Source organism: Rhamphochromis sp. 'chilingali', assembly GCF_963969265.1.
Source record: "Rhamphochromis sp. 'chilingali' genome assembly, chromosome: 18".
Taxonomy (NCBI): Eukaryota; Metazoa; Chordata; class Actinopteri; order Cichliformes; family Cichlidae; genus Rhamphochromis; species Rhamphochromis sp. 'chilingali'.
In genome coordinates, this window is record NC_137945.1 from 30,340,305 (window position 1) to 30,352,881 (window position 12,577).

The 12,577-nt window shown below is 40.4% G+C and overlaps 1 protein-coding gene across 1 annotated transcript in view; it reads left to right on the forward strand.

Annotated features, from left to right (window-relative positions):
• Positions 1 to 12,577, forward strand: part of cubn (cubilin (intrinsic factor-cobalamin receptor)) — a gene marked incomplete at its 5' end in the record, with an annotated part of 82,341 nt that overhangs the window by 19,918 nt on the left and 49,846 nt on the right. The window contains 5 exons of the mRNA XM_080865089.1: positions 421 to 586; positions 1,256 to 1,481; positions 3,797 to 3,927; positions 5,438 to 5,627; positions 5,736 to 5,896. Of these exons, the coding sequence (XP_080721215.1) occupies positions 421 to 586; positions 1,256 to 1,481; positions 3,797 to 3,927; positions 5,438 to 5,627; positions 5,736 to 5,896 (874 nt within the window). The remainder of the gene's footprint in view (positions 1 to 420; positions 587 to 1,255; positions 1,482 to 3,796; positions 3,928 to 5,437; positions 5,628 to 5,735; positions 5,897 to 12,577) is intronic.

Here is a 12,577-nt window from a genome sequence, read left to right on the forward strand (position 1 = left end):
AATGATTTCAGATATGGGTTAAGGATTAGTGAGTGACCACATCTAACTCCATACATCAATACTTTGTTGTCTGCTGAGACTGCCTACTCCATTACACCATCTTACCTTAATTTCCTTTCTCAAGTTTTAAGTTCCAAAACAGCTGTATTTAACTTAAATGTTAAAAATTCACATCTGGTTACAGCTATCACATGTGTAAAGCTCAGTACCATAAATTGCTTTGAATAATTTTATGTTTTGTGGGTGGGTTTTTGTTTTGTTTTGTTTTTTTTGATATATGTGAGTAGTTCTCTCTGGTGGCACTGATGCAGTAATGCTTTTATATTTCACCTATAAATGTAACAGTGCTTGTGCGTTATTCATACTTGAACTCGTGGCAGTGGATCAGTTATATGAGCACATGCTTTGTCCTGTTTCTAGGTCAGGGATGGAGCCACGTCAAGCTCTCCTCTGCTGGGGACATTTTGTGGTGCTGAGATTCCCCCCAGGCTTCAGTCTACTCAGCGATCTATGTACATCAAATTCACCACTGACTCTTCTGTCAGCAACCACGGCTTTGAAGCAGCCTATGACTCTGCCATAGAGGGTGAGAGAAGTATCAATGTTTCTCATTGAGTACTCTTATAAGTGACAAATATAAGTGACAAATATTTTGCAGATCACCAGATATGATGGCAATTTGCTAAGCAGGTTTTCATCTCTTGGCTTTTGTAGGATTAGTTTTTTCTCAGTTTTTAAATTGATCTTTCTTAAAATGTATTGTTTGTTTTTTTGCTTAAAAAATGTATATTGTTTGTCTGGATGATATTTCTTTCCTTTTTGAAAAACCCCCCACTCAAAAACCCCACAAGAATTGACTGTGAGTAAACACAGATACTGACAGAAATGTGGAAATTTTGTAATCAAGTTCATTCACTGTAAATAAGATAAGATTTTATTAATTGTAATGTAAGCTCATGAATTTATTATAACCGAGTGTGTATTTGAAACTGCTGTTAACCAATTTAAGATAACTGATAAACTGACTTGTCCAGCATATGTATGTAAATACAGTCTGATATTTAGTAACAGCTAGCAGAAACCTTTAAACCTTTAAAGAAGGCACAGCAGCACACCTGCTCTTTTTAAACCTGCTTTTATTTTTTATTTTTACATGACATTAAGTTCCAATTGTTTCAGACCTGTCTTTAAGCTTTGAAAGCTCAAGCTCAAAAGTCTGTTGATCTCTAATTTGTTTTTTTTTTTCATATTCCAGGCTGTGGTGACACCTTGACCAGTCCTTCTGGCACCATTACAAGTCCTGGTCATCCCAGCAGCTACCCCCATGGTGCCAATTGCACCTGGTACATCAATGTTAGCCCAGGCAACCTGATTCGGCTGACATTTGAGTCATTCAACTTAGAGTACCATGCTAATTGTAACTTTGATTATCTGGAGGTCTACGACAACGGCACAGTGCAAACCGGAAACAAGATTGGAAGGTACACATGGACACCATGCACACACAACTGCACATATATGCACTCAACAACCACTTTGCATCAACATTTGTACACAAGTGTGCATGTTGATTTTATAATGATAATTATGATGATTGTATGATTCACACAGTTGCATATTTATACAGAAGAGGAATAAAATTATTAAAAATGTTAAAAGGTCATCTTGTCAAGCATATTCAACTAACTTGAGAACTCGCAAAAGTTGGTATTGGTCTTGGAAGTCATCCCAACTAAGCTAAATTGTTAGCTTCACAGTTAATTTAACCCTCCTGCCATCCTTTAAAAAACTCACACCCATCACCCTAGGGACCATTCTCAGCCACGCCATAAAAAGACCATATATCCATATTTTATTCCACTTTAAATTAGCCAACCTTGTAAAACTACTTCTCCCTGAAATATTCATGTAAAGTTTTAATTATATTTTCGTTGTTTTAACCCTTCAAATCCCAGTGTTATTACATGAGCGCCCTGTGTTATAAGCCCCAAAAACCAAAAAACGAAACTAAATATTTCCACAAAAAACCAGTTGAAGTAATATGTGATTGTCATTATAAGTAGGCCTTTAGATGGACCAAAGATTGGCACCAACATACATTTTGACCTGCCATTATTTTTTTTGCATTTTTTTTGCAATTTAAAAATTAAAACTTCAAGGCCCTGAGTCTTCATTGACATCCAAGAAAAGAAGAAAAAATAAAATCATATGATGATAATTTGGGGTTGAAAAATAGCGTTTATAATGGAAGTCAATGGGCAGAAAATGGTCCCCAGGGTGATGGGTGTGGGGATTTCTGCTGCTCAGCCATTTTAGGCTGATTTAAGGAATTCACACTGGAATATTAACATTGACAGGTAAAAACTATCCTGTGGCAAGTTTGGTTATATTCCACTGAACACAGTGGAAATGGCAGCCATTTAACACATAGCAGTGGCACAAAAAGGTCCCAAGAAGGCAGGAAGGTTAAAGAAGTAAGCCTGATTCATTCTTTGTTTTACATAGAGACAAATAAAAAGTCACAAAAAGGGGTACCATAAGTTGGGATGCTATGTAAAATGTGAATAAAAAGTTTTTTGGGGGGAAAAATCATTTTAGCAACAAAGGTCTGGGAAAGTTGCATGGTGGGACAGTCTCACCAGTATGGGTTGACTGAGTATAATGAAGAAAAAAAATGTATATAAAATACTGAGAGGCTTGTGTCAGTGGGAAAATTACTTCCCAAAACAATCTCAACCTTTTGTGCTTTAGTGTTATTCTAAATGCATGTCAGGCAGGAAAGGACCCAATCGCGGACTCAAACTCAAAGGAACAGCTTTATTGCTGAATAGCAAAACGATACAAAACTATACTGTTAAATGATAAACTGAACACACAGAGAGACACACAGGGAAACATAGCTGACACAAATTAACTAGACACACCGAACACGGGCACATGACTTTCACATTAAAACAGGAAGTGGGAGTGGAGGAGTGGCAGACTAGAGGGAGCGAGGGAACATGAGGGAGAGAGAGAAAGAGGGCAGACGTGATGGGCTGGGGAAACAGATAAACATGACGGAGTGAAACGAGGCACACGTACACGCATAAGCACAAACACAGAGAGGGAGACAGAGGGCAAAGACATGGGGGAAATCCAATAAACAAATCTAAATCGAACCACCAGTAGAATAACTCTAGACTAACACAGAGGACCAAAACACAAATAATAATACAAAATGACAAAAACACAGAAAAAGGTAAACCGCTGGGTCACCAACCCAGGACTGTGACAATTCGACCCTTAAATCATTTTGTTCTCAACAAATTACCCTTTGTAGAAGAGAAGGAGGAGAATTCAAGGAAATCTTTGTATAAAAGGAAAGTAAAACAAGATTTTTGATGAATATATATTTCTTTCTTTTTCAGTAAAGGCCTCATGTTTTCAGTAACACAATGCCACAAAAATCAAAATGAGGATGTCTTCTTCCAGAAGAAGAATAATAATTTGTTATGAACTTTAATTTCAAAGGATGCTTTGTATGATTTGTCACTCCATGCATTGTTATGGATGTGTTGATTATCCAGCTACTATAACAATGCTGTTTTGTTTTGGTATTTTTACTTTACAGCTTTAAAAGAGGCTTGTTACTTTAAAATACTTTTTTTTATCCTGCTCATTCTGATTTGTAGAATGATGCAAACTACATTTAAGTTACAAAGCAATTAGGTTTGTAAAGGTTTGGATTGTTTTGTACATGCTGGTACAAGGTACAAGTATAAATTTGTCTACATGTTGCATTTTGTATGTGCAGGTACTGTGGTCGCTCAGTGCCTCCATCCATCACGAGTACTGACAACCAGCTGACCCTGCTATTTGTGTCTGACTCAAGTTTAAACACAGAAGGATTCTCTGCTAGCTATATCTCCATCAATGCCACCACAGGTACATGGTTATCTTTCCCAAAACAGAGCATAGAATTTTTAACACAGCTTTTCCAGACATCCTAGTTTTTATTGACATATTAAAAGTTTTGCAAACAAATGAAAAAAATTTTTTTCCCCACAATCAAAAACTACCAGGTTCAAAATTATTAGCTTCCTATTGCAAATTGTACCCTTTTTTGTTGGATAAGTGCCTAAAGTCTTTTGACACACATCTCTTGAGCAATCCCAGTCCATTTTTGTTTTTTTCACAAGGCCTCCAGTTTTATAGGCTTCTGCCATTGACCTGGGTCTTCAGTTCATCCCACAGATGTTTGTTTTTTTTATTCACTTTGGTCTTCTGGAGGTGGTACGTTATGAATACCAATGTATGTTCTGGACCATTGTCATGTATCAAGATAAAGTGATGATGCAGGCTCAGTTTGGACATATCCTTGTTTCTTCTCGATTCCTTCCACCTTGAAGAGATTCCTAGATACACTGATAATACTCCTATCATTGTGTTTTACTGTGGGACGGGGGGTCTTTGGGAAGCACGCCTTTCCCTTCTTCCTTCAAAGAGCTAGTTGTTTGTCATCTAATCTAAGAACACACTTCTAGCATCTTTCTCCAGGTTTCCTGAGCATACTTCAGTCTGGCTTCAAGGTGTCTCTAAAACTGGACTTTTTCTTCATCTGCAACCCTGCAGTCCATTCCTGTGAAGAGTTCTACTCATTTCTTTATTTGAGACTACAATTCCTGACTTGGCCAAACCATTCATTGGTGTTCTGGAGTCTTTGAAATTGATTGCTGTCTATCTCTGCCAAGCTTGTTCTTTAGTTTACAGATGATACTTCCCCCTCCAGTTCTTGACACTTGAAATGCTGTGATAACTTTGTACATCTACTTCCTGCTTTGTGAGGGTTTGTGAAATAACTTCTGTAAGTGTAAAGTCTAAACTGATTTCTTGTGTTTTTTGGCAAAATATGTTTTGAAGTGACAGTTCAGCCCCTCCTCGTGATTTTACAAGCTTTAAGCATTAAAGAGTTGTACCACATCATTGCCCAGAAGTGCTTTATGCTATGGCTCAATAAAAGTCAGTTTTTCAGTGGACTTTGAATCTGGACCCTGGTAATTTATTTTCTAAAATAATTCTGTTATTGTGTGCAGACAGAAAGAATTTATGAAAATGATGTGCTGCATTAAAGAAGAACAGGGAAAAATTTGACAAGAACTTCAAAAACTTGACATAAATTTCATCAGGGGACTAATAACTTTTTTCTCATCTGTATATGGACATGGTGTTTTCAGTCACAGTGTATAAAATCAGACACCCAGTCATGCAGTCTGCCTGCACAAACATCGTTATAGAGAAAACATGTAATTAACTATATCAGTTTTAGAATTTAATCAAGAAAACGACATTTTAGGGATTTTTCCATGCTTCGCTGCTTTTTCTCATGCAAAAAATAATATTATATTCGGATTGTAATTTTTAAAAAATATTATTCCCCCCTTTTCTGTCTCAACAGACTGTGGCCAGACTTTCACCACCCCTACTGGGTCTTTCAGTTCACCCAACTACCCACAATATTACCCCAACAGTAGAGACTGCATCTTCAAGATAATTGTGGATGTTAATATGCAGATTATGCTGAACTTCACTGATTTTGAGTTGGAGGGGCTCCACCCTTCTTGCAGCTTTGATTTTGTGGAGATCAGGTGAGGAAAAAAATTTCTGCCTACTTGGAAGAAAACTGCTGTACAGTTTTATCCGTAATACTTTTTACTCAGACCACTGACATGTTGAACTTCCACTGTCTCAACTAGGGACGGGGGCTTTGAGACATCTCCCTTGATTGGTAAGTTCTGTGCCAATCAGCGGCCTCCAGTTCTGATGTCACACAGCAACCGTTTGTGGGTTCGATTCAAATCTGACACCTCAGTCACTCGTCCCGGTTTCATGGCTCACTGGGACGGAACACAAACTGGTGAGGTTCAATTATATGTGATACCAGTTTTTACTATTTCAGCTTTTCTTTATCAAGTTTAATTTTAAGTAAGTCTTTGACATTATGGGCTATAATTATTTTTTCATAATATACTATAATACTAATAGAATTAAAATGATAATACCACCAAATTCATGCATTTTGCCAGGACATCTGCACTTTTGCGACAAACATCTGTAAGTTACCTATTATTTCAGTGACACGTGTCAAAGGTTAGCAGCCATCTGGAAGTAGAGAAATGGCCAAGGCCAAGTTTCTAAGTGAATTTAAAAATTATAATTACAACTACTGGGTGAGAGCATTTCTAGAATTGCGGGTATTACTGGTCCTATTATTAGGGGTGCAACGATACTCGTATCGATATTGAACCGTTCGATACAGTGCTTTCGGTTCGGTACACATATGTATCGAACAATACAAAATTTGTAATTTATTTTATCAACTTTCCTTCTGACGATGCTGTCTGTGTGGAGCGCTCAGTGAATCTGCGTTCGACTACTCCGCCTAGGCTGCACTGTCGAGCGCAGATCCACTGAGCGCTCCACACAGACAGCATCGTCAGAAGGAAGAGCGCAGGGCAAGCTAGCGAGACAGAAGTTAAGCTCTCCTTGCAACATGGCAAATTGAACCTCCCCCACCCTCATTCAGGGGTCCGTTTTTTCGTACCTCGCTTACTACATCCAAGATCAAATGACACATCCAAGATCAAATCATCGCGCCAACTTTGAGCTCGCTATTCCGGTTCTCCGAACACACCTGTTGTTGACGATTAGTATAGCTGGATGAAGTAATGTGAGATCACTGGGTGGCTTAACAGGGGCGACGCATCGATAGTAGAAACATTGATCGGCAACCCTTTGATTGGTCGGCAAAAATGTCGAAGGAGCGTGCTCAGTATTTTTCGGCAGCAGAGCAAGAACTCTTGATTGAGGGATTTCAGGAGTTTCAGAGTTTAATTAAAACACAAGGGAACACTGCAAAGGCTGCAAAAGCAAGGAGAGAGGGCTGGCAGAAAGTTGCTGACAAATCAAACTCGTAAGTAATTTAATAATAATAATAATAATGGATTGGATTTATATAGCGCTTTTCAAGGCACCCAAAGCGCTTTACAATGCCACTATTCATTCACTCTCACATTCACACACTGGTGGAAGCAGCTACGGTTGTAGCCACAGCTGCCCTGGGGCAGACTGACAGAAGCCAGGCTGCCATATCGTGCCATCGGCCCCTCTGGCCAACACCAGTAGGCGGTAGGGTAAATTTATTATATTATATTACATCATATCCTCTTTCACATTAGAGCCACAACAGGACCCACTAGAACATGGGAACAAGTAAAAGTGAAATATAAGAATATTCTACAGAATGGTAATATTTATCACTTATATTGCTTTTAGTCTCTTGAAAAGAGACCCTGAAATAATCTGTTTGTTTGTTCATAACAGCAACCAAGAAAAGGGCAGAGAAAAAAAAGACAGGTGGTGGTCCTGCACCCCCTCGTCAACAAGTTGGTTAAGTGAATAATACCCTCACGGGAAAATCGATATCTCTCTATGAGCACACTGTCGCGCTGAGCTAAAGGATCCTGTCTATCCCGCAATATACGCTGAATTCTGAAATCTTGCACCTTCCGCAATGGGTGGCTCGCGTATACGGACAGGACATGGCTGCGACAGACTTCCCAAATCCACCTTCGCTTTTATAGCCGTGGTCTCTCATCTTGATTACATGAAGTAATTTACTATTACTACTCTGAAATATGAATTACATCTGAAATAATCAAATACATGAAATAGAATGATTAATAGTACATTTCCCCTTTTTTAGGAAATGACCTGTATGTATCTGTATGGAATCAATAACAGAATCAAGTACTGCATTATCTTTAGTTACATTGATAATATTTATTTATGGAAAAACAGTGGAAAAATATCGCTGTTGCTTTCGTATAAATGAAGCGGACATACCTGAGTTCCCGCGATCTAATCCTGTTTACATAAAGTAAGCCTGCTCTTAAGCAGGTTTACGCTTACGGATCTGTTGCTATGACAGCAAGTCCCGGATGAGCTTCGGAGAACCGAACGATCCAAGATCACGCGAAATCGTCAACAATCAAATCCAGCTAACTTACTTAGCGAGGTACGAAGAACGGACCCCTGATCTGGCGTTTGGAATTATTTTGGTCTTCATGTGACGTATGACCCTGAAGGTAAGCGCGTCATGGACTAAAGTAAAACAGTATGTTGGATGTGCCACGCAATGCTCAATTACATGGGTGGGAACTAGTGTGTTAGTGCAGTTAGCTTGTTAACGTGTTGGCTGTCTAGCCCCACGCACGGGGCGATCAGGGGTAGCTCGTTAACGGAGATTTGCCGTGTTGTGGCGTTAACGTCATTTCAACGAGATTAACCTGAAAGCACTAGTGGGAACACAACGAATATGACTGAACATTTACGCCGACATCATCCTAGTGCAAAGACAAGTGGAAGCAGACAAAAACAACAAGCATGCATGCTACAAACTTTACCCGAGTCATTTAGACAGCCGTTAGCACATGATTCTCCTTATGGGGACCTGATATGTTTAATATTTCGGCGAGCTCAGACAAGGTGGAGACGTAGGTGTCGTTTGGTCTTGCTTCCCGTGAGCTAGCCAGGGAGCACAGCCGTTTATTGACATCTGCAGAAGAACACTGCCGCTAGCTAACTGCTCAGCGCGGCAACCGCACAGCAACAACAACAACAACACACAGGGCGCCCTCTGACCCCGGAAGGACACACCGTTGCAGCGAGAGGGCGTCACCCGTCACTATGGCAACATAAACAAAACATAACTGTACAAACAGAACCCCGAACAGCCCTGACCCGCTACATAGCCCCCACCTAAGGGGTCAGTCGTCCCCACACAAAGTCCTGCAAATGTCCAGGTGCCGAACAGCCCTGACCCGCTACAATATGCTGCTGAGAATACAGCCCAGAAGAAGCGTGTAGTATAGCTTTTATTTTGGAAAGAGCCATTTCTCTGTAATAAACTCTCTTTTCCAAAGATGAGTGATTCCTCAATCAGATACAGGGCTTGCAAAATCGCTAGCCCGACGTCCCGGGGCTATCTCTGCCCTGCCTGTCGGGCTATTGTAGGAAGGAAAAATATATGTCAATGCTTTTGCATTCTTTCGGAAATGTAGCTGGGTAATTATGTCATTGGCATCGATGAGCCGCTGTCAATATGTGACATATTGAAATCGCGTTTGAATTTGCGCTTGTTTTTTTGCTTTCACTTTGCAATCGCGGGAACTGTGTATAGAGAGCGACAGCACTGATCTGTGAGTGATGATAATTTGCGCACCAATTCCTCTGACATCGTCTTATCAATCGTTAGCTTACTATGCAAACATGACAAGTGAAATCTCCCGCAGCAAGCTTAAACATATGAGAGGTTGTTATGTGTGTGTGTGTGTGTGTGTGTGTGTGTAAAAGCAGCAGGATATATATTTCAGTTCTGCTGAGCCAAATAAGACAGGTCAGGGTGAAGAAGTGACAGCCAAAGAAAAACTTACCACAAAACGGAAAAGTTATGACAAATCAGACTATAAGACAAAAAGAAAGTGCAGTTTTATGGTTTCATGGACAAAATAATTTCTGTGGCTGCGAAATGATGAGCTAAATAACCAGGGCTGCACATAAGTGGTCCGCAGGTGCGCATTCGCTGTCAAAAAAAAAACAAAAACGCGCACAAGATATGAAGTTGCAACGCGTGTTTGCATACATAAGATTTTCTGGAGGAGGACAGACATTTGTTTAGAACTCTTAAAGATGTCGAAGAAGCTCCTTTAAGCAATTACTTTGGTGTTCCTCCACCTCCAAAGAAATGTCAGAAGGAGTCCGAACCACAAAAGAAGCACGTATTCTCGGAAAAGTGGTTGCAGGAGGTGAGCTGGCTTCAAACAAATGATGAACGCACAGAGATGTGGTGCAGAATGTGCCGTGAAAATCCCACTCTAGCGGACAAAAACAGTGCTTTTTATATGGACGCAAACGCGCGTTGCAACTTCTTATCTGGTGCGCGTTAGAGCTGGGCGATATGAGATTTTTTCATATCACGATATGTTTTTTTCATTTCAGGCGATAACGATATCTGTCACGATATAAGCCAAATAACTATATTTGTAAGATTTAAATGTGCCGTTGCTCACAAGTAAAATGTGAAATAATCAGCAGCTTGTTTTTATTTAAATATTTATTTCCCATAATAAGTTCAACAGGGTAGATGTACTTAAGGAACATGAGACTTTTTCAGATAAATAAAGGCAAATATTGCAAACTACACAAAAGGCAGCCGCTAAAGCGTTTAAGTTTCAAAATAGAACAAACGAAACAGACTAAATTGTCAATTCCACTTAGAAACAAAATATTAATTCTAAAAATAAATCTTAGTTTGTTTTACAGAAGAACAGACAAAACTGACTAACTTTTGTCAATATCAAATAAACTGAGAACTAAAAGGAAATTCTCAATCTCTCCTTGTTGTATAGCTTAGCTTTTCAAACAGTTTTAACAGTTACTTTAGTCTGACAAAAGCCGAATGACGAATTAGCGCTTCCAGTCAGAGACTGAGGCTACGTCCACACGTACACGGGTATTTTTGAAAACGGAGATTTTTCGTTTTAAAAATAATCCCGTCCACACATAAAGGGAGAAATGAAAGAAAACGCTGCTATGAACATGCCAAAGCAGCAGGTGGCGCTAGATTCCTAACCGTGCAGAAATGTTGGCCAATCAGAAGTCTAGAAGCCTCGGTGGGAAAAAGTAAACAAAGCTGGGGCATAGAAGCAGAACCGAGTCGTATGTGTGGAGGGACAGTAACTGTGTGTATATGTAAGCATTTAAACACTGCAGAGAGTAGAATTAACAGTAACAGTATTGTAGAAATTCATTTCACCGAAACAATAACGTGGCGCACAGTGTGACGCATGCACCAGTTTACTGTATTTCCAGACTTGCTTTCGGCACAATTTACAGTGCACGCTACTCTGTTTTTTGTCAGACTTGAAATAGCCGAAATACCTTCACACTACGGAACTTCTATGGCTCTTCCGTTTGACAATCTCTCCGGCATTGGAACCATCATCTGTTTTCTCTTCGGTCACGCTCGGTTGATTTTTCTAGTCGGCACACTCATTTCCTCCATTACCCGCTGGCTGCTTCCCAAACAAACACACGTGCGGCTTGGCACTTGTGCTGTACGTAACAAGTCACGCGACGTGACGCTGCGGCTGTGATTGGTTCGGCTCTGCGCTACTTAATTTGGATTGGCTGACCTTTTTTTTTTTTTTTTTTTTTTAAGAGGACAAGAACGGCGAGGTCTATCGCGATAGCTTAATTTCTCTATCGAGTAAAAGTTATATCGCGATACATATCGTTATCGTTCTATCGCCCAGCTCTAGTGCGCGTCTTTTATTTTGACAGCGAATGCGCACATGCGGACCACTTATGTGCACCCGTGTAAATAACATAATGTTCTGCCGGGTGTGTTTGTGGTATATTGTAATAAGCAGCAGCTATTACTACCTCCCACCAGTAGGTGGTACTGTGTTATTGTATGTGTTCTGAGCTTATGGAGTAAAAGTCCGGACCTCCACCATAGCCTCGTCTCAGTCCTCTGTGCTTGGTCTAAAGTTATTGTTGACCACAACCCACGCTACACGGGCAGTTGGAGCAACACTGCATAAAGTTACAACATGGTGTCAGAAGTCGGCAAGACCGTGTGAACAGGGACCGCGACGTGAGTAAGCTAGCCGTAGATTAGCTAACAGTAGCCATTGCTAACGGCATGGAGCAATTCAAGCCACCATCACCGCTACTGCTCACAGGCAATTTATCTGAGACCTGGCGCAGATGGGAACAAAGATTCGGACTGTATATGACTGCTACGGGTGCGTTGGAGAAGGATGAAAAGGTTAAAATAGCCATTCTTCTCCACACTATCAGCGAAGAAGCGCTTGAAGTGTACAACACGCTCACAGTGACCCCGACCGGAGACGCACTGACAATGGCGGACATTTTGAAAACGTTTAAGGAATACTGTAGTCCACGAAAGAACGTTGTTTTTGAACGCCACAAGTTCTGGTCATACCCAATGTCGGCGGATATAACAGTGGACAGATATGTCACGGAACTCCATCAGAGAAGTAAAAGTTGTGAATTTGGGATCAATGAGGACGACATGATCAGGGATAAATTGGTGTTCAGCATAAGTGACGCAAGACTAAAAGAGAGATTGCTTCGTGACAACGACCTCACACTGCGCAAGACGATAGAAATATGCAGATCAGCAGAAGTGGCCAAGTCACAGATTCAGGCCATGCAGTCAATAACTGCAGCCCAAGACACGTCAGTGGACGCATTAAGAAAAATGCCAGGATACATTAAATCAGGACACAGTAAAAACAAACTGAGCAACGACAAACAAACAGTTTGTCACAAATGCGGCAACAAACACGCATTCCGACAGTGTCCAGCCTATGGGGCAACATGTCACAAGTGTGGGAAAAATAACCACTTCTCAAAAGTGTGCAGAGCTAGCGCAGAGAAGAGTAGACACTTCAAGAAAACAAAAACTATTAACAACATTGAAACTGATGGCGATTCACTATACATCGGC